At 44.1% G+C, this 22,529-nt stretch overlaps 1 protein-coding gene across 4 annotated transcripts in view; it reads left to right on the forward strand.

Annotated features, from left to right (window-relative positions):
* LOC111962060 (plexin-B1-like) overlaps nucleotides 1-22,529 on the forward strand; it is a 117,798-nt gene that overhangs the window by 66,620 nt on the left and 28,649 nt on the right. For all 4 annotated transcript variants that reach the window (XM_023984855.2, XM_070441753.1, XM_070441733.1 and 1 more), the window contains 3 exons: nucleotides 18,666-18,758; nucleotides 18,963-20,136; nucleotides 22,301-22,483. In XM_023984855.2, coding sequence (XP_023840623.1) covers nucleotides 18,964-20,136; nucleotides 22,301-22,483 — 1,356 coding nt within the window. In that variant the 5' untranslated portion in view covers nucleotides 18,666-18,758; nucleotide 18,963. The remainder of the gene's footprint in view (nucleotides 1-18,665; nucleotides 18,759-18,962; nucleotides 20,137-22,300; nucleotides 22,484-22,529) is intronic.

Genomic DNA, 22,529 nt, shown 5'->3' on the forward strand with positions numbered 1-22,529 from the left:
AATTTTGCTCTCTATTTAACCAGCTTACATTTAAAACCTTATTTGTTCATCAAATTGTGAATAACTCAGCACAGGTTAATGAGAAGGGTGTGCTTGAAAGGATGCACATAACTCTGCAATGTTGGGTTGTATTGGAGAGAGTCTTCGTCTTAAATCATTTCCCACAGTCTGTGCCTGTATTTAGTACGTGGTTGCAAAGGGCATCAGTGTCTTAACAGCACGATTTGCTAAGTCAGGCTACTCTGAGCGCAGCCCAATCCAGAAATTTGGCAGTGGCTTCTGATTTAAATTACATTTTCACAGAACCACTTGTTGCAATTTTGATGAGGCTCTCTTGTACAGATATCGGTAAATGGACTGGAGGCAGGGCATGAAAGGGATAACGAATCCAGTTGTTTGTGTAATCTGTTTCGGGAAAGTACCCGCGTAATTGTGCTCCCAATTTACTCAGGTGTTTCGCAATATCACATTTGACATTGTCCGTAAGCTTGTTCATTTGCACACAAAAAAATCATACAATGATGGAAAGACCTGTGTGTTGTCCTTGTTAATGCAGACAGAGAAGAGCTCCAACTTCTTAATCATAGCCTCAATTTTGTCCTGCACATTGAATATAGTTGCGGAGAGTCCCTGTAATCCTAGATTCAAATCATTCAATTGAGAAAAAACATCACCCAGATAGGCAATGCAAGTGGTCAGACAAGTGAAAATGATGGTCAGTAAAGAAAACTTTAAGCTCGTCTCTCAATTAAAAAAAAAAACGTGCCAATACTTTGCCCCTTGATTACCAGCGCACTTCTGTATATTGTAAAAGCGTTACATGGTCGCTGCCCATATCATTGCATAGTGCAGAAAATACACGAGAGTTCAGGGGCCTTTCTTTAACAAAGTTAACCATTTTCAAAACGTCTTTCAAGCTGTCAGGCATTCCTTTCGTAGCAAGAGCCTCTTGGTGGATGCTGCAGTGTACCCAAGTGGCGTCGGGAGCAACTGCTTGCACGCACGTTACCACTCCACTATGTCCCCCTGTCATGGCTTGCTTTTGCGCCATCAGTACAGATACCAACACATCTTGACCACCAAAGTCCATTTGATGTCACAAAGCTGTCCACTACTTTAAAAATATCCTCTCCTGTTGTCCTGGTTTGCAGAAAAGGATGTCTTCCTTAATTGACCCCCCCTATAAAGTAACGGACATATACCAGGAGCTGTGTCAGGCCCGCCACGTCTGTTGACTCATCCAGCTGTAACCCATAGAATTCACTGGCTTGTATGTGAAGCAGTAATTGTTTCAAAACATCTCCTGCCATGTCACTGATGCTTCGTGAAACAGTGTTTTATTTTTTTTATTTTTTTTATTTTTTTAAATTTGTTTATCCCATTTTCTCCCCAATTTTCGTGGTATCCAATCGCTAGTAATTACTATCTTGTCTCATCGCTACAACTCCCGTACGGGCTCGGGAGAGACGAAGGTCGAAAGCCATGCGTCCTCCGAAGCACAACCCAACCAAGCCGCACTGCTTCTTAACACAGCGCGCCTCCAACCCGGAAGCCAGCCGCACCAATGTGTCGGTGGAAACACCGTGTACCTGGCCCCCTTGGTTAGCGCGCACTGCGCCCGGCCCGCCACAAGAGTCACTGGAGCGCGATGAGACAAGGATATCCCTACCGGCCAAACCCTCCCTAACCCGGACGACGCTATGCCAATTGTGCGTCGCCCCACGGACCTCCCGGTCGCGGCCGGCTGCGACAGAGCGTGGTCGCGAACCCAGAGACTCTGGTGGCGCAGCTAGCACTGCGATGCAGTGCCCTAGACCACTGCGCCACCCTGGAGGCCCCGAAACAGTGTTTTTTGATGAAGTCATTGTCCGTGTAGTTTTTTTGGGCCTTTCCCCCCGGCATTGTCTCAACCATATCTGCGGCAGGAGGAAGAATGAAGTCCTCCACAATAGTATGGGGCTTGCCTGTCCTAGCCACTCGGTAGCACACCATATAAGACACTTCTAGCCCCTTATTAATGGTATCTGTTGCTTTTATACTCGAAAGTCGTTTTAATTCTCGCTCAAAAAACTCCCGTGGTTTATTTTTCAAATTGCCATGTTTTGTTTCTAAATGTCTGCACAAGAGTGAAGGTTCCGAGTTGTGTGAGAGTACTTTTGCACATACAACACACTGTGGCTGAGGAAAGGCACTACTCCCAATATAAGTGAACCCCAAATCAATGTAGCTATCACATTTGCGGCTCTTCAATGGTCCAACGTCCCTGTCTGTTGTTCGGTGCTTTCCCTGGTAAGGGGGCAGTAGTTCTTCGCGCTGCATCAGATTCACAACTGTCAGTGTCCATGCTAGCTGGGCTAGCAACAAATGTAGAATTACTGATGCTAGCATTGGATGTGCTCGTGGAACCAGAACAACTTGTTGTCGACAAGTGCAGGTGTAGTACGGCTGGTAGTAGCAGTACTGCCAGTAGAGCTGGTATGCGTCTCTATGGACGTGGGCCTTACTTTTTTTAACCATTTATCAATTTTCGAGAAAATGGAATGAGCAGCAGCTACGTTTGGCTACATACGGACCGTTAGTGGAATTCCCGCGAGAGAGTAATGGTTCATGTAATTTGATGTTAATTATTTGACTAGGCTACCTGTATTTGACATTGTGTTGTTATTTTTCTGAACACTAGATGATTTTATTTTTGGCGGTGAAACGAGGCTACTCAAGTGAGAGAAAAAATCTCGCCCAAATGTATAGCCCTGTTGGAAAATATAAATGGACTGTTTGAAAATGTGAATAACATAAAAAATAAAAAAATGTGAATCACATTTGTCTTTGGCGTACCCCTAACGGTATTGCGCAACCCCAGTTTGGGAATACCTGTACTATGGCATTGCTGGTACGACCTTCTTTTGACTTCTCAACCGCTTGGTAGAGCTCTGTTACAAAGCAAGCCGATATCATAATAGACTGCGCTAATACCAAACACAACCTAACTGCCACTGCCATACAAAAGTACCATTCACTAGACTGGAACCTCCAAGACTTCCCTATATGACACGCTATAAACTCTCCTATGGTGAACATGTTATAGTGCCACCTATTGGTAGTGGACACTGGCAGTTTTCATTTGGCAGTAGGGAAGTTTCACACTGGCGAGATGGTAGATTGATTGTACTTGTACATGTTATGTATGTGGTAATATGACTGCATGATGACTGGACCATTTGAATAGTCTGTTTCTCTGTGTCTCATTCTGTGGCTTTGACTGTCTTTATCTCTCGCTCTCTCTGTTAATACCCCTTGAGTAATTTTTCCCCCCCAGGTCATCTTGTAGTACATGATGAAAAAGCTCCATCCCTGTTTAATGATTGCTTTTGTTCCTTCCTCCACACTCTGTCTGCCCTCCCCTATCTGACCAAAAGTGTTCCATTATCACTCTTTGGGGGCCTTTGAACTATTGAGGCCTACGTCATTTGAACTGGTCAGACCTGTAAGCAGTTAAATGCAGTCTAGGAGCACAGGGTCTTAGTATCTAATGAAAGGGTTGAAGTATATGTGTGTCTGAAGTTGCACCCTATTCCCTTTATTCTAGTGCACAGCTTTTGAACAGAACCCTATGCGGTCCCTGTTCAAAAGTAGTGCACTATAAAGAGCATAGGGTGCCATTTCAGACACACCCAGGGTCTTAGTGTCTAATGACAGGGTTGCACTCAGTGATTATTTTTGTATCTCTTTTTGAGGTCTTGGCCCTGCTGTCAATGTCCCCACCCTACTATTGTACTGTGGCAGGATGACTGTCCCCTCTGGACAGCTGCCACCAGCGGTGACCACCCTAAATAATGGAATTATACACTCACACCAGGGTTTCGGTTAGGAAAATGTGGCACTGGGCATTTTAATTTACCAGACATTTGCGAAATCTGTCCGGACCCATAGGCATTAGGTGTGTAACATGATTAGGGCGTTTTCCCACGGTGTTTAGGATGACAGAAATCACATTTTAGATTATGGTAATTAACATGAACAGAACATGCAAGTCGATGTGTGTCCTTCTTTCCGAATTCTATTGTGCACTTTGAAGGTGTTTGAATAACAGTCAACATTTCACTTTTCCTCAGCCAGCAAGACAAGTAACGAACAGCAAAACCACTAGCCCGTCAACCTACTATACCTCATAGTAGAAAAGGTGACCTATTCTATTGGTCAGCTTGTCGAGAAGGAAACAGCCTATTCCAAACAGACTCTGGGACAGTTGTGGGAAGATAGATCCCAAATGCATACAACCATTAGGCCTAGGCTACATAAAAAAAAACATTAAAAAGCAATGAGTCTGATGCAACAGATGAGAACGTTTAGCTTAACGTGTTGATTAACTATTGTTTATTCAAATTATAAGCGCAGCAATGCTCACAAGGCAGTAGGCTACGCGCGAATTTTCGTTCCATAATGCAATTAGCGGGAAAACATCATTTTAAAAAAGTGCACCGCACATGCCGAACGGTTTCATGTGACAGAGATGAAAATATCCGTTAGAAATGTCGAAAGCGAGGAGATCTAGTAGGATACTTTTAAGCAAGTTAAGACATGCCTCATATGTATTAAAACGTTGAGGTTTAAAATAATTARGTATATCTTTTTCAAAATGCATAGCCTACTGCCTCCAGCTCATAGTAAAGTGGTGTGTGAGGCGCGCTGATGAGGTTTGTCTTCAGTTGTGGTTTGAGATGCTGCAGCATCTAGCGCTGTCTGACGATTTTCCGCTCAAAGGCTCTGTATTGGTATGCTGTAGGCGTGTGATAAATAAGATGCATAACGAATATACTGTAGCCTATACGCACCAATTTAATTCCACTAAATTATGCAAATTTACCTCCAGACTGGTAAGCATTGACCAGTCAAATGTACTGTATTTACATCAAGTAATAGGCTAAAAAGCATTATTTCAAAATTACGTTTTTTTTTCATCTCCTGAACAATTTTATTTATCGGCTTTTCAAAATTTTCATAGGCCAAAAGCCAACTATTACTGCCTAGCGAAACCCTGACTCACACACGTTTTAGACTCCATCCCGTGCGTGTACACGTGTACATACTATAGCCCCCACCCCCCCCCCCCCCCCCACACACACACAGTTATACACTCACACACAATCACATGGACTTTTCCTATATAGACTCATCTCCCCCATAATTGTTATAGACTCACCTCCACCATAACTGTTATAGACTAACCTCCACATTCATGTTTGTTTTGTTGAACATGAACTAATCACATATCTTAGGACTGTGACAGCAGCTAATATGGTGCAGATGAATTCAGAGAGACAGGAACTTACTGGCCTTTCTAAGCTCTTGTGTTTTAACTTCTACTGTTATAAAACCCCTAGACTCTGGCAATTTCTATGGCGACAGCTGGCTGGTCAGCTAAAGCCCTGGAATGCACCAACTCATACCCAAACAATGTCAGAACTTGGGGTAGAAGAGTTGGGTGTCTGTGTGTCTGTGTGTGTTTCCACGAAAGAGAGAAATCTCAGCTAAATCATAGATGAATCATCCGACACACTTGTTAAGGTGTGAAAACAGTAGATCATTTTGAATACATTGCAATGACATCCACCTGTCTCTATTTGAGTGTAGTTAAACTCACATGAGTTTTAGGCCTACACTTCATAGCTTCCTGGCAGCTGTTGGCGTCTATATGCTATGCAAGTGACTCGTCGGTATTCCAGGAAGTAGCCTTTTTTTAAATGGTATTTAATGGGGGAAAATGTAGCGCATCTTGCAGAAGTAAATGAATCAAAACATTTAATTTGATATATAGCGCATCTTAAATGACCGTGTTTTCACGAGTTCGGTGATATAATCGTCAAGCCCATTCAAAAGATTAGGGGACGTCATATGGAAGTAAAGCGGAAGAATTGGTTACTTTCACAGGGTATACATTAGTTCATCTGATTGTGTCCCCACAATAACTCCTTTTTTAACATATTTTTATTTCTAGATCTCAAATGCATAAGTTTACAGAGTAACGTTTGTTTAGTTGCTTTAGAAGTAAGTTTTCAGAGAAAGGACCTTCCGAGCTCCTTAGTTTTAACATTAGCTGTAGTGAGCGCAACACAGAGGGAGTAGTTTGATCAAAGTTCTCATATGTCACGCCAATATCTGTCCCCCTGAAAGAAGGTGGATTCCCTCAACCAAGCCGCTGTCTTCCGGATATCCATCCCTTTGACAACTCATCAGCCTCCCTTACACAGGAGTCACTCCTCCTCAGGGGCCATAAAGTTTAATAGCCATGGGAACTTCCGTCCCCTCTCCTAGTGACAAGTTTCTCTTTCCCCAGAGCAGTGGAACATGACCAAAAGAGTGTGAGAACAAACTTCTCCCTAAAAGGGGCAAATTTTTTAAAAATACGTTCATTTTTTAAGTCTTGTACCAGTAGAGAAGAACTTTCCGGAAGAACACACACACAGTAATCTCCCTATCAGATATTTAATCAACTGAGCTGCCGAGGAGGAATGTGTTCTCTTCAGTTCAGTGGCCATTGTTCTCTATAAATAACTAGCCAGGCAAGCGGTCAGGCCAACTGGCAGGCTGGGGAACAGTTATTCGTGGGGCACTACTTGTATCGCGACCCAACTCCGTCTGGAAAGGCTGGGGCAGAAGCCATGAAACGACTTGTACCGTCTGTGGACTATCAATAACACTTGAAAGGCTATCTCTGTAATGGTAATGTTATGACTTGTTCAGAGTGAAAGGGCTCAAATAGTGTCTTTATAAAGAGGGACTGATGGTGAGTAACAATTCAATATCATAAATTAAACAAACAGTGAAACTCTACTCAGCTCTTTCAAGAGAGTTTTGGAAGAAGAGTCAAGTCTGATGCAGAAAATAACATAATCTGGGGCCAACTTTTTAAAGATTTTGGCAGGCGTTGATTGTAACATATTACAAACTGTAACATGACTCAGTTCAGAGTCTTAGAATAAAATGTTTGAAGCTCACTGATAAATAAAGGCTACTTGAACTAACTGGACACAGAGCGGTCTAGTTTATTTTTATTTAACTAGGCAAGTCAGTTAAAAACAAATTCTTATTTACAATGACGGCCTGCCCCGGCCTAACCCAGACAACGCTGGGTCAATTGTGCACCGCCCTATGGGACTCCCATTCATGGCCAGATGTGATACAGCCTAGTTAACTTATACAGTACTTCTCTCACAAGCACCGACATCATACAAGTTATGCAAGTTAACACCTGGGCAATTACGTTAGGAATAAACATGGCCTTTCAAAGATTCAACTCATGAGTAATAATAAACATTTATAATCATATAAACTCAGCAAAAAAAGAAACGTCCTCTCACTGTCAACTGCGTTTATTTTCAGCAAACTTAACGTGTAAATATTTGTATGAACATAAGATTCAACAACTGAGAYATAAACTGAAAAAGTTCCACAGACATGTGACTAACAGAAATGGAATAATGTGTCCCTGAACAAAGGGGGGGGTCAAAATCAAAAGTAGCAGTCAATATCTGGTGTGGCCACCAGCTGCATTAAGTACTGCAGTGCATCTCCTCCTCATGGACTGCACCATATTTGCTAGTTCTTGCTGTGAGATGTTACCATACTTTGCTCAGTTCTTGCGCTGTTCCGAAGGCTGCCATTACCCCACTCTTCCACCAAGGCACCTGCAAGTTCCCGGACATTTCTGGGGGGAATGGCCCTACCCTCACCCTCCGATCCAACAGGTCCGAGACGTGCTCAATGGGTTGAGATCCGGGCTCTTCGCTGGCCATGGCATAACACTGACATTCCTGTCTTGCAGGAAATCACGCACAGAACGAGCAGTATGGCTGGTGGCATTGTCATGCTGGAGGGTCATGTCAGGATGAGCATGCAGGAAGGGTACCACACGAGGGAGGAGGATGTCTTCCCTGTAACGCACATCATTGAGATTGCCTGCAATGTCGATGATGCTGTGACACACCGCACCAACCATGACGGACCCTCCACCTCCAAATCGATCCCGCTCCAGAGTACAGGCCTCGGTGTAACGCTCATTCCTTCTACGATAAACGCGAATCCGACCATCACCCCTGGTGAGACAAAACCACGACTCGTCAGTGAAGAGACATTTTTGACAGTCCTGTCTGGTCCAGTGATGGTGGGTTTGTGCCCATAGGTGATGTTGTTGCAGGTGATGTCTGGTGAGGATGTGCCTGACAACATGCCTACAAGCCCTCAGTCCAGCCTCTCTCAGCCTATTGCGGACAGTCTGGGCACTGATGGAGGATTGAGCTTTTCTGGTGTAACTCGGGCAGTTGTTGCCATCCTGTACCTGTCCGCAGGTGTGATATTCGACGTGAGTACCGATCCTGGTGTGTTGTTACACGTGGTCTGCCACTGCGAGGACGCATCAGCTGTCCATCCTGTCTCCCTGTAGCGCTGTCTTAGGCGTCTCACAGTACGGACATTGCAATTTATTGCCCTGGCCACATCTGCAGTCCTCAGCAGATGAGTAGGGACCCTGGGCATCTTTAGTTTGGGGTTTTTCAGAGTCAGTAGAAAGGCCTCTTTAGTGTCCTAAGTTTTCATAACTGTGACCTTAATTGTTTACCGTCTGTAAGCTGTTAGTGTCTTAACAACCGTTCCACAGGTGCATTTTCATTAATTGTTTATGTTTCATTGAACAAGCATGGGAAACAGTGTTTATACCCTTTACAATGAAGATCTGTGAAGTTATTTGGATTTTTACGAATTATCTTTGAAAGACAGGGTCCTGAAAAGGGATGTTTAGATACTGCTGCCCAGTGACAAGGTGTGTGCTGTCACAGATACAGTGCCTTCATAAAGTATTCACACCACTTGACTTTTTCCACATTTTGTTGTAATACAGCCTGAATTTAAAATGTATTAAATTAGATTTTTTTTACACACAATAAATACCCCATAATGTCAGTGGATTTATGTTTAAAAATATGTTTTTACAAATTTACTAAAAATTAAAACCTGAAATGTCTTGAGTCTAAGTATTCAACCTTTTTGTTATGGCAAGCCTAAATTAGTTCAGGAGTAGAACATTTCTTAACAAGTCTCATAAGTTTCATGGTCTGTCTGTGTGCCATTATGGTGTTTAACATGATTTTTTAAAATGGCTACCTCATCTATGTACCCCACACATACAATTATCTGTAAGGTCCCTCAGTCGAGGAGTGAATTTCAAACACAGATTTAACCACAAAGACCACTGAGGTTTTCCAATACCTCGCAAAGAAGGGCACCTATTGGTAAATGGGTAAAAATAATATCCCTGTGAGCATGGGGAAGTTATTAATTACACTTTGGATGGTGTATAAATACAACCAGTAACTACAAAGATACATGCGTCCTTCCTAACTCAGTTGCTGGAGAGGAAGAAAACCGCTCAGGAATTTCACCATTGGTGACTTTAAAACAGTTAGAGTTTAATGGCTGTGATAGGAGAAAACTGAGGATGGATCAACAACATTGTAGTTACTCTACAATACTCACCTAATTGACAGAGTGAAAAGAAGGAAGCCTGTACAGAATTCAAATATTCCTGAACATGCGTCCTGTTTGCAACAAGGCACTAAAGTAATTCTGCAATAAATGTTGCAAAGCAATTCACTTTTTGTCCTGAATACAAAGTGTTATGTTCGGGGCAAATCTAATACAACACATTACTGAGTACCACTCCATATTCTCAAGCATATTGGTGGCTACATCATGTTATAGGTATGCTTGTAATAGTTAAGGACTGTGTAGTTTTTCAGAATAAAAAATAAATGGAATGGAGCTAAGCACAGGCAAAATCCTAGAGGAAGACCTGGTTCAGTCTGCTTTCCACCAGACACTGGGAGATGAATTCACTTTTCAACAGGACAATAACCTAAAACACAAGGCAAAATACTGGAGTTGCTTACCAAGAAGAGTGAATGTTCCTGAGTGGCTTTGTTACAGTTTGGACTTATATCTGCTTGAAAATCTATGGCAAGACCTGAAAATGGCTGTCTAGCAATGATCAACAACCAATTTTACAGAGCTTGAACTTCCAGATTTGTTTTTTGGACCTTCTGGGGGGTCCAAGAAGATCATCCGGATACACCCCCAGATGGTCCAACAAACAAATCTGGAAGTTCAAGAAAGTGATTTGGGACACTCCCCCAAATGGTGCTCCACCATGCCCCTGTACTTTTAGTTTTTACAAGCAACTTCTTCCTTCCCACTCAACATACTTTGTGATTCTTGGGTGTGAGACACTACAGTAGATATTACAGTTGGTCAGATTCTGGACCTGCCGTATGCAGTACCTCACCAATGACAGTGTCAAAGAAACTCGTACAGTGACTTCAGAAAGTATTTCTATTTATTATGGATTCCCATTTAGCTGCTGCCCTGGACTTTTATCAACATTTTTATGTTATAAAGTTGGATTCATATTGATTTAAATGTCATTTGTTTTGTCCACAATCTACACAAAATACTCTCAAAGTAGAAGAACATTTTTAGTTGCTTTTTGGACCCTCATTAGGGGTCTCCCGGGGTTAGGGGTTTGGGTTGACATGCCAGTCAATCACGTCCCTTTAGTCGCACCCATAATTGTTTGCTCCCTCAGAAATGGAAGCCGTACATATCACCCTCTGATATATCCTAATGAAAACATACAGGGGCGTGATCAGACACATGTTTGGTGATAAGCTAAGGCTGACTAACGATGTCGTATTTTCCCCACTCACGCCACTTGATGCTTTTGCTTATTTAAAGCACAATGGCGTACATTTGTACTGACCCTCGTCGGCTAGCCTTTACGAGCTWCCCCGAATGGTTTAAGCAGTTTGTATATCACAGGGTTCTCTGTGTGTGCTGTAACAGTTGCACTGTGAAAAGGGGTGGGGTTGGGGAGGGTACATCGATGCCAGTGTTTGTGTAATTGAACATGGGCTCTAAAGCATCCTTTGTAAAYGCTCTTTGTTGATGTTAGGAAGTGACTGACCGCAGAAGGCCGTGTGCACTCTGCAGACCTGGTTTTTGTCCCGCTTTTCTGTCGAGCAAAGGAAAGGGTGTGCGAGCGTGAGTGTGAAATGGGATGGGTTGGGAGTCCACTTCTCCTTCTCCATTCTTCCCTCTCTCCCCCGGTCTTTGAATGAGTGGGTGTTGAATGGGGAATATGGGCAAGCCCTGTAATTAATGGCTCTCTTTTTTTTATCCCCCCCATTTGTGGCTTATTATCATTAGTCACATTACATCAGTTCTCAGGGAGCACTGAGGCTTGCGAGCACTTGTTTGTGGTGATTTCTCTGCGTTTGTCTCGCTCTTTTCCTCTCTCGCTCTTTCTCCCTCATTCTTCCCTTCAATTGTCCTATATCTTGTTGTCCCCTTTCTCTCTCTCTGTGTGTCTCTGTCTCTCTCTGTGTGTGTGTGTCTGACTGACTGACTGAATGATTTGGGCTTGATTGAATGAGATGGTGGTTGTGTGTGGGAGTCGACTCCAGTAAACAGATGACGGCCTCCCAGGAATGCTCCGTAGTCGTCTGGTCGCTTGGCTAGGCCCAGACCAGTTGACCTCCTTGAGTTCTGTACCTACAGTATACCTGAAAACCCAGACCCCAATCCCTGAAAACCTAGTCTGTATCCATGGTGGCCTCTCCGTATCCAAGGGCAGTACAGCCAATGAGAACCTGTATAGGTCAATTGAAAACCCATATAGGCTAGTAAGGCTAAATCTCACACAAACACAAATAAGCATAAACATTGACCACACATTTAGGCTTTACACAAACAGACTTGGTCCGCAGCTTTACTTTGACAGTAGGCCTAGACACTGTATACTCTGTTCAGTCTGCACAGCTTGACCATAGGAATCCAGTGCATTAGCTTCTGTGTCCACTCCAATCAGTAAAGAGACAGAGGGGAAAAGGAATACTCCATTACTCTGAGGTGAAAAAAACATTACATACAGATAAACCAATTACAAGCACACATTTCCTCCCCGCTCTCCTTTCACAGTGATACCTAACCTGCCGGCTAAAGCGCCCCCCCCCCAAAAAACAACGACTTCCCCTGGAGGCAAAATCAAATTTRGAGATCCGACTACAAGAATTGAATCACCGCTCCATTCGCCCTTTCTCGTATATCAAAAAAACTCTGAATGAAGTTTAGCCTGATTGGATTATTGCTTCGGGAAAAGGAAATCATTTCCAAGTCAAACAGGACGAAGTGGAGTGAGAAGCCAGTGTGCCGTACGTTTTCTGGCAGCTTTATTTCCCAAAATAAGTTTGAGGGAAGGGAGTAAAAAAAAAAAAAAAGGATTAACAGACGTTGAACTGACCCAACTGTTGCTCTTGGACCGTAAACGCACAGGCCTGCAAGATTTTTGCCATCATTCAAAGTGACAACCACGTAACTGGGCTGTGCCAAATTCACCATGACCCGCGATGGTATTACATGYGACCCCCAGAATCCGGTGGTCATGGAGGAAATGGGAGAAACACTGTTTGTTGCTATAGTCTTTCACGGAGTTAACATGTCATTCCTGACGGGGCTGCCCCAGGCTCTGGGGCTGTAGCGTTCTCAGGGTTAGCGATTCTTCTTGCGAGGCAGAGTTAGTATAGGGAAGAGGTTTCCAGAAGAGTCGTGACATGCTCACAAACGTAGGGGAGAGTGGGGTAAGTTGATCCATTTTTGTACATTCAGCATCACTCCAACGGAAATATGGTATTCKTTTTAACAAAGATATCTACATATATTTCAGGATGTTGTGTATCACTGGAGAATCAGAATTCATCARAACATTCGTTTTGAAAACATAGCTTGTCCAAAAAAAGTGGTCWCTTGGCACAACTTAACCTGAGTATGGGTCAAGTCGAGCCACGGGACAGGGTAAGTTAGGAGTTTATTTCCCAAACACAATTCAACACAATCACCAAAGCTCTTTTTTTTCTTTTAATTATTTAAACACTTTTAACATGGGCCAGCCCAATTTTGTTACCTCATATCACAGCGATAATGCCTTGCAATTACACCTGGGAAGAAAACACTTACATTTGCTCCCACTTTGCCTCAACTTACTCCATGGCCATTGGCTTAACTTACCCCAGGGTAAACCTTTTAACTATATTAGCCCACACAGCTACAAGGATGCACTTTAATGCTCGGTTTAGGACCTCATATTGAAGGCTATAGAGACCCCAACTGATGTATAGAACAAAGTGATCTACTTTGGTTTAGATACAAGAATTCTGAAACACCATAAATTCATTTGACTTGGTGAAAATCTGTTTTTTGGACCTTACTTGCTTACCAATTTTTCCATGTGATTTTTTTCCTTCACAGACCATGAAATGATGACCTCTTCATTGATATTTGATCAAATGATACATTTTGTGTATGGCTTCCTAGAAACCAGGGTGGCTCGACTTACCCCACTCTCCCCTACCTGGGTTCAAATATGATGTGAAATCATTTCTATTTTTTATACTTYGTCTTTTTCAAAACAATACAGCAAAAACAATATAGAGTATCAACAGAAACAAACTAAAAAAACAAACAGCAGTTGCTATAAAGTAGATACATAATAATATACAGCTTTGCACACCTGGATTGTACAATATTTGCACATTATTCTTTTGAAAATTCTTCAAGCTCTGTCAAGTTGGTTGTTGATCATTGCTAGACAGCCATTTTCAAGTCTTGCCATAGATTTTCAAGMCAATTTTAGTCAAAACTGTAACTAGGCCMCTCGGGAACATTCAATGTCGTCTTGGTAAGCAACTCCAGTGTATACCTGGCCTTGTTTTAGGTTATTGTTCTGCTGAAAGGTGCATTTGTCTCACTGTGTCTGTTGGAAAGCAGACTGAACCAGGTTTTCCTCTAGAATTTTACCTGTGCTTAGCTCTATTCCGTTTAAAAAATATAAATTTTACCCCCTTTTCTCCCCAATTTTCGTGGTATCCAATTGCTAGTAATTACTATTTTGTCTCATCGCTACAACTCCCGTACGGGCTCAGGAGAGACGAAGGTCGAAAGCCATGTGTCCTCCGAAACACAACCCAACCAAGCTCCCTTGGTTAGTGCGCACTGCGCCCGGCCCGCCACAGGAATCGCTGGTGCGCGATGAGACAAGGATATCCCTACCGGCCAAACCCTCCCTAACCCGGACGACGCTAGGCCAATTGTGGCCAATTGTGCGTCGCCCCACGGACCTCCCGGTCGCGGCCGGCTGCGACAGAGCCTGGGCGCGAACCCAGAGTCTCTGGTGGCGCAGCTAGCGCTGCGATGCAGTGCCCTAGACCACTGCGCCACCCGGGAGGCCTATTCCGTTTATTTTTATCCTAAATAACTCCGTAGTCCTTGCTGATGACTAGCATACCCATAAAATGATGCAGCCACCACCATGCTTGATAATATGAAGTGTTACTCAGAGATGTGTTGTTGGATTTGTCCCAAACATAACGCTTGGTATGCAGGACAAAGTTAATTTCTTTGCCACATTTTTGCTGTTTTAATACTGAACAAAAATAAAAACGCAACTTGTGAAGTGTTGGTCCCATGTTTCACGAGCTGAAATAAAAGATCCCAGATCCCAGACTAACATCCCTGTTAGTGAGCATTTATCCTTTGCCAAGATAACCSATCTAGCTGAAAGGTGCAGCATATCAAAAAGCTGATGAAACAGCATGATCATTACACAGGTGCCCCTTGTGCTGGGGACAATCAAAGGCCACTCTAGTTTTGTCACACAACACAATGCCATGGATGTCTCAAGTTTTGAGGCAGCGTACAATTGGCATGCTGACTGCAGGATTGTCCGCTAGAGCTGTTGCCAGATAATTGAATGTTAATTTCTCTACCATAAGCTRCCTCCAATGTCGTTTTAGAGAATTTGGCAGTACGTCCAACCGGCCTCACAACCRCAGACCACGTGTAACCATGCCAGCCCAGGACCTCCACATCCGGCTCATTCACCTGCAGGATGAGGCCAGCCACCCGGATAGCTGATGAAATTGAGGAGTATTTCTGTCTGTAATAAAGCCCTTTTGTGKGGAAATACTCATTCTGATTGGCTGGGCCTGGCTCCCCAGTGGGTGGGCCTATGCCCTCCCAGGCCCACCAATGGCTGCGTCCCTGCCCAGTCATGTGAAATCAATAGATTAGGGCCAAATTAATTTATTTCAATTGACTGATTTCCTTATGAACTGTAACTCAATAAAGTCGTTGAAATTGTTGCATGTTGCGTTTTTATATTTTTGTTCAATATACTTTAGTGCCTTGTTGCAAACAGGATGCATGTTTTGGAATATTTTTATTTTGTACAGGCTTTGCGTTCTTTGCGCTCCGTCATTGTAGTTTCTCCACAATACTAAACTAAATGTTGTTGATCCATCCTTAGTTTTTCCCCATCACAGCCATTAAACTCTACCTGTTTTTAAAGTCACCATTGGTYTCATGGTGAAACCCGTGAGCGTTTCCACCTTCTCCGGCAACTGAGCCCGGAAGGACACCTGTGTCTTTGTAGTGACTGGGTGTATTGATACAACATCCAAAGTGTAATTAATAGCTTCACCATGCTCAGAGGGATATTAAATGTCTGCTTTTTTTTACTCATCTACCAATAGGTGACCTTCTTTGCRAGTCATTTGAAAACCTCCCTGGTCTTTGTGGTTGAATCTGTTTTTGAAATGCGCAGCTCAACTGAGGAACCTTACAGATAAATATATGTGTGGGGTACAGAGATGAGAGAGTAATTCAAAAATCATGTTCAACTCTATTATTGCACCCAGACCGAGTCCATGCAACTTAATAAGTTACTTGTTCAGCAAATGTGTATTCCTTAACTTATTTAGGSTTGCCATAACAAAGGGGTTGAATAGTTATTAAGGCATTTCAGGTTTTTCATGTTTAATAGGAAAAAAAAAGTGAAAACATAATTCCTCTTTGATATTATGGGGTATTGTATGTAGGCCAGTGACACAATCTCAATCCATTTTGAATTCAGGCTGTAACACAACAAAATGTGGAAAGCAAAGGGATATGCACGCTTTCTGAAGGCACTGTATGTCAAGCTTTCCAAAATTAAAGATGTATTGGATTATACTTTGCCATTCTTTAGATTTTGAGGCTTCCACTTTATACCAGTTTTTTTATTTTATTWAWTTTTTTATTTAACTAGGCAAGTCAGTTAAGAACAAATTCTTATTTACAATGACGGCCTACCCCGGCCAAACCCTCCCCTAACCCGGACGACGCTGTGCCAATTGTGCACCGCCCTATGGGACTCCCGATCACGGCCAGTTGTGATACAGCCCGGGATTGAACCAGGGTGTGTAGTGACACCTCTGGCACTGAGATTCCACTCGGGCGATATCTATCACTTCCCATCACATTCTCTGGAATATTGCCAGGATACATTACATGGCAAGTTCTAGGGACTTCATATCCCAGGACATCTTTTAACACTGAGCATACATTATCTCAAAACATCTTCTGACATTCCCCTAAAACATTTGTGGTTGGCATCTACATGGCCACACAGCCGCCAGCATGGCTGCCTAACTGTTGGCTTTTGATTCTAGGAGCGATTTTTTTTTTTTCTAGGAGTGTCGTTTTTCCAACTAAACTTCCTCCATGTTCTTGAGTTTGTAGAAGTACAGAATGTTGTGTTCTGCATATATTGTCCCAGTCTTCCACTGAGATGTCCATCTTCAGTTCCTTTTCCTATTTTTTAATATACAGGGTTGAGTCTTTTCTAGAGGGCAATCAGGCTGAGACAGAGTGAGGAGATTGTCTTCAATGTTCCTTGGTTATATGCATTTTGAATAACACGAATAGTCTCATTTGGTATTGAAGATGGTTCTGTCATTTTTATCTAATTTGAAATCTTTCAAATACGTTTTGAGTTTGCTTTTGCCTAAATGGATTGCCAGATGGGTGGGGTTTTGCATTTCTGCAAGTTCTATTGGTTCCATTGAACCAGGCAAGCTCAATGGAGCCCGGCTGAAGCGTTTTAAATTATTTCAAATAGTTTTTGAACCAGGCAAGCTCAATGGAGCCTGGCTGAAGCGTTTAAATTTTTTCAAATAGTGTTTGAACCAGGCAAGCTCAATGGAGCCCGGCTGAAGCGTTTTAAATGATTTCAAATAGTGTTTTTAACCCAGGTATGCTCAGGAAAGGGGGTTCACGACCTGACAACTTGTAGCCAGAGGAACCCTTTTTTGGCTTTTAATTTGTTTTTGTTGTTCCTTCGCCGGATCAAAGGGGAGAGTCTGTCTTTTGGATCGTGTTTTGTCAATGTGTCCTATCTTCCCTCCGAATCATGACTCAATGTTTGTATTGCTTGTTTTGAATGTTCACCGACTAAGGCATCAATCAAAGAGCGACTTTTCCTCTGGTGCCTTCAGTTGATAAAACTTTCCAGAGAACTGTAATTACTTATACATGAGCAGGCTATCAAGCGGAAAAACAAACGTTTGTAGAGGAAGTGCAAAATTACGGATTGATGTAATTCATGTCAGGTCAAAATGATACAGATAAAAAAAAAAAAAAAAACGGTGGTAATTATAATTATTATGCTTGAGTAAAAATGTTCTCTCGTTAATAGTTTGGCCCCCTGCCAAGCCTTTACCCTATTTCCCAGATAAAACCTCTACCCCTCCTCGTAAAGAGGGCTCTCTACATGCCCCATTGTGGTGAGGAATGAGGTGTGGCAGAGGGGTGAATAGTTTATATTTCAGTGTGTCTCTTTCTCGTGCTCCTCTCACTACAGACAGAGAGATCCGTCTGAACTAGCAGGGGATAATCCCACTTCCGTGCCAGTGACTGAAGAGAAAAAGGGAGGGGGGGGGGAAGAGTACAGAAGTGGAGAGGGAGATGTGCAGAGGTAGAGTGAGTTAGGCTGGCTATGTCTCAGATGGCACCCCTATTCCCTATATAGTGCACTACCTTTGATCAGAACCCTTTGGTGCCTCGTCAAAAGTAGTTCACTAAATAGGGAATAGGATGACATTTCGGACGCACACAGTATGTTGGTGCCAGGAATCACTGTGGTTAAAGTGTCCAGGGGTGTTAATGGCTGAAGTGAAGTGTTTTTGCCTGGTGTCTAGAACTGGGGAGGGCTTGGAGCAATGAGTGTGTGTAGTACTGAAAGCTCTCTATGAGTGACACTACTTGACCTGGCTTTTGATAAGAATGGCTTCCCAGGCTAGTGAAAACGGATGTTGTTGGGAAAAGGCAGGTCTGACTGGAATTTCAATGGGAATGTGCTCCATTTTGTCAAACGTGCGATCAAGACAAGTCACAGTGCGCAACCAGACACAGTATCGCTCAGGGGGATAATTAATTATGGCGTGCAGGAGACCTGAGTGTGAACCCTGATTCTGAACCTGGTCTGTCACATGTGTATCTGCTGGAGCAGGATTAGATGACTTCCTATTTTTACATAGACTTGTGTTTTATGTGTTGGGATTTGAAGGGATTTGTTCAATAAGAAACATGCTAACTCTAGTGTTGGGGTAACACTTGTTGCTGCTAGCACTTGTTGCTAACACTTGAGGTGTTGAGGTAAGTGGAAATCTTTATATATACTTGGACTGGTGTTCCTTGGTTTACAGAGATGTTAACCATTTGTCCCTTTGTCTCCCTTTGTCTTGCAGATTGGAGCTGTAGAGGAGGTGTTTTTAACCAAACCAAGCTGCTGGGAGGTCAAGAGGTGACATGCCTCTGTAACGCATCGTTGGAAACAAATGGTGTGGAAAAGCTATCCTATTCATTTGTCAAATAGAGGTATAAGTTGTAGTTTATCAGTTTTTACAGGGCCTTGTTTTTTAATGTAAATGTGTAGTGTACGAGTGTATGTACAAGGCAATGTGAATCTCGTCTATGTACTGTATATACGTATCTATGTTTAAAAATAGTGTGTGAATCCCTCTCTTTCTCTCCTGGGTTGCCAGAATGGTTGCCATGCCTCCGGGGATGGTGCGACATGGTTTCTCAGTCCCAGCGGCGGTCCCAGTACTGTCGCTGCTGCTAGCCGCCAGCTGGCCCTCCTATGGCCTGGCCTGGGCCTCTGACCCCTCCACCACCCCCTCTTCCCCTTACCCCACCTTCACCCGCACAGACGCCCTCTTCGAGCACCTGGCCCTGCACCCGGACCCTGCAGTCGGGCGCATCTACGTGGGGGCGCGGGACCACCTCTTCCAGCTGGACCGCAATCTGACCGCCGAGCTCCAGGACAACACGGGGCCTGTGACGGACAGCCGCGAGTGCCTGCCCCCCGTCACCGAGAGCAACTGCCCGCAAGCGCGGCGCACCAGCAACCACAACAAGCTCCTGCTGGTGGACCCCTACGCCATGGAACTGATCACTTGCGGCAGCGTCAACCAGGGCATCTGCCAGAAGCGGAGTCTGGACTCGGTGGGTACGGTGCTGTTCTCGGCCGAGCGGCCCGTGGACACGCAGTACGTGGCTGCCAACCACCCCAACGTGAGCACGGTGGGCCTGGTGGTGCGCTCCCGCCCCGACCGCCAGCCCGTGCTCTTTGTGGGCCGCGGTTACACCAGCAGCCACCCACCCATCTCCACACGCAACCTGGCCCAGGAGCCCGTCTTCTCCTACGAAGAAACGGCGAAGCTAGCGGTGGCGGGTCGCCTCTCGGAGTACGACCACCACTTCGTGGCGTCCTTCGCCCACCGCCAGCACGTCTACTTCCTGTTCTACCGCCGCGACATTAAGTCTCAGTCTCGCGAGTACCGCACCTACGTGTCACGCGTGTGCCTGGACGACCAGGCCTACTACTCGTACGTGGAAGTGCCTCTGGCCTGTCGCTCGGCGGCCGGGAAGAGCTACAACTTGCTCCAGGCTGTCCGCCTTGGTCTACCACCCAAGCAGAGTGGGGGCGATGCTGGGCAGGCAGAGGTGCTCCTGGGTGTGTTCTCCACCCGGCAGGCCTCGTCCACGCGACCCAGCGAGGACTCTGCTCTTTGCATGTTCAATCTTGACGATTTGGACCAGAGGATCAACTCCACCAGGGACCTGTGTTACACGCAGTTCGGCCGGGACGAGGGAGGGGGGGAGGCGGCCTACATCGAGTACGAGGTCAAATCCAACTGCGCCAACCTGCCGTCGGTGAGTAGGAGTGGGGATGAGTGGATTGACTTGCCAGGTCCTTATTTTATACAATCCTGGGTTCAAATAGTGTTCGTAATCTTTCCAAATCTTTTAGCATTCGCTTTAGCCCGTCTTGAGACTCAGATTGACGGGGTTTGGCATTTTGGACTATTCCATTCATTTCCATAGTGTCAAATAAGCTCACACAAGCCCGCTAAAGTATTTGAAATAATTTCACATACTATTAGAACCCAGGTCTATTCGTCAATTCCTTATTGTGTTGTGTCTCTGGAAGCACTTTACTTTACAGTCCCTTTTATTGCTGATATTTAGGCTACCTCGTATGAGGAAATTGTGGGGCAACAATGGGTACTTTCCGGTGCCCCTTGCCAAAAATCCAACAATTTGTAACCATTCTGTGCCAGATTGTAAGCAGTAATCCTTGTTTTATTGTGTCTGGTAGTGTTTTATTTAATAGTTATTTTCAGCTGGTATGTATTACGAAATGACATGGCATGCGATTGATACGTTTTGGTCCTTATTTGAAAACCTAGTGGTAGTATTAGAATATTATGAAGTGCTAATAATGTAGCATGTATGCTGTAACCGTGTTTTAAGTACTTAGAAGGCAACTAGAGGATGGTAAAATAGAGTTTAACTGGGTTTCCTCGACATGTGCGAATGAAGATGTTGTTTCTTTCAAAGTCCGAATGTCTTTTAGATTTACTGTAAGTCTACTATTGAGCGTGCTACTAGATCAGACGCTTTCCTGGGTCATTCGGTTTCAGCAACGTGACCTCCATGTTAGAAATGTAATGACATTTCATTTGATCTTTTAGTACAGACAAATGTAATCCTCCTATTTGGGGAATTCAATTTGATTATTTTCTCGTAATGCCACTGTAGCTTTGGAAATTCCCCTGTTGTCTCTATGTTTTGTTTTTGTGTGTGTGTGTGTGCTGTATACTTGTCTGTGTGCTTTTGTGTGTACCTTTGGTGCGACTACCGCTCCAACTACAGTTGGTCACTGAGCCACAGCGTGTTTAATGATACATCACATAGAGGAAACAGAACAATTGTTCAACTCTGACCCTTGAATGCTGTTTACCTCCAGTGAGGGTTGGGGAATAGTAGTGTGGTGGTGCAGTGTCCCAAATGACACCCTATTCCCTGTATAGTGCACTACATAGGAAACAGGGCGGGACGCATGCTGGGTAATTTAATAGGATTGTATGGGGGGGGAATTGATCCGCGGCATTAGCCTTCATTAGCCGGAGGGCCATGTTTAACGAGGACTGACAAGGACAGATAAAGTCACCCACCGCCGAGAAGCGAAGGAGGGAGATGGCAACAGTGAAGCAGACAGGACAGGGAAGGAGAGCCAGGGGGAGGAAGCGAGAGATTGGGTGTGTGTGTGTGTGAAGGAAGGAGGGAGGGAGGGAGATGGGGTTATGGGGATAGTGCTGGGCTAAGTCTCTGTAACAAATAGTAACAACACCATAGGAAACCATCAAAACAGGCCACTATGAACAGTGGGTAGATCCCAATGTTTATTTATTGTACCTCCTGTTGCTGCTACTTTGTTGTTTTTTGTTTGCAGGTACTCGGAAACTGGTTATTTAYCTTGACACGGTGTCATAATGAAATTCCGTGGAAGCGTTTGTGTTTGGGAGATTGTAAAAACAGATTGTTGTACTCGGAATTGTTCTTGATCTAGTAATGACTTGCTCTCGGGTGTTCCCAAAACTTGCGGAACAAAAAAAAACAACCTGTCCAACCATAGATCTTCCGCTGTCAAAGGGTCGAAGCRAAAACATTTTTTAAAGCACTTTGGAACACCGTTTGCCAGATTCCTGCAATAGTTTCCCCCTCACCTCTAACCCTACCAGTATAAATCGTGACTGTGTTCGTATAGGATTCGAGGGAGCCACTATAGACTTTTAGCACCTGTCTTACCTTCCACGCAATTAATAATACTAGTGAATGAGTTGCCGCTGCGTRTGTTTTTGACCTTAGTCATGTTTTTTAAGCGCAAATCCATCTGCATTTAGACTTGTTGTCTGACTGTAACGCTATTGTTTCATTGTAGATACATTTTACCTACTTTAATAAACTGTTTCCTACTTCCTCATACGTCTCTAAACTACATTAATTTGCACATTCCTTCCCTCCTGACCTAAAGAATACCCTTGATGCCTACCCCTGTGGTTCGGACCATACCCCCAGTCCAATGGCCAGCCGGGTGCCGGTGGAAACCGAGCCCATATTGGACAGCCCGTCCGCCCGTCTCACCGCAGTGGCTGTCAGCGTGAGGGTGGGACATACCATCGCCTTCCTGGGGGACTCCAAGGGGAACCTGCGCAAGGTAGAGACCATAGAGATCAAACTGATGGAGCGGATTATATCTATGG

This window comes from Salvelinus sp. IW2-2015, linkage group LG1 (genome assembly GCF_002910315.2).
Source record: "Salvelinus sp. IW2-2015 linkage group LG1, ASM291031v2, whole genome shotgun sequence".
Lineage (NCBI taxonomy): Eukaryota > Metazoa > Chordata > Actinopteri > Salmoniformes > Salmonidae > Salvelinus > Salvelinus sp. IW2-2015.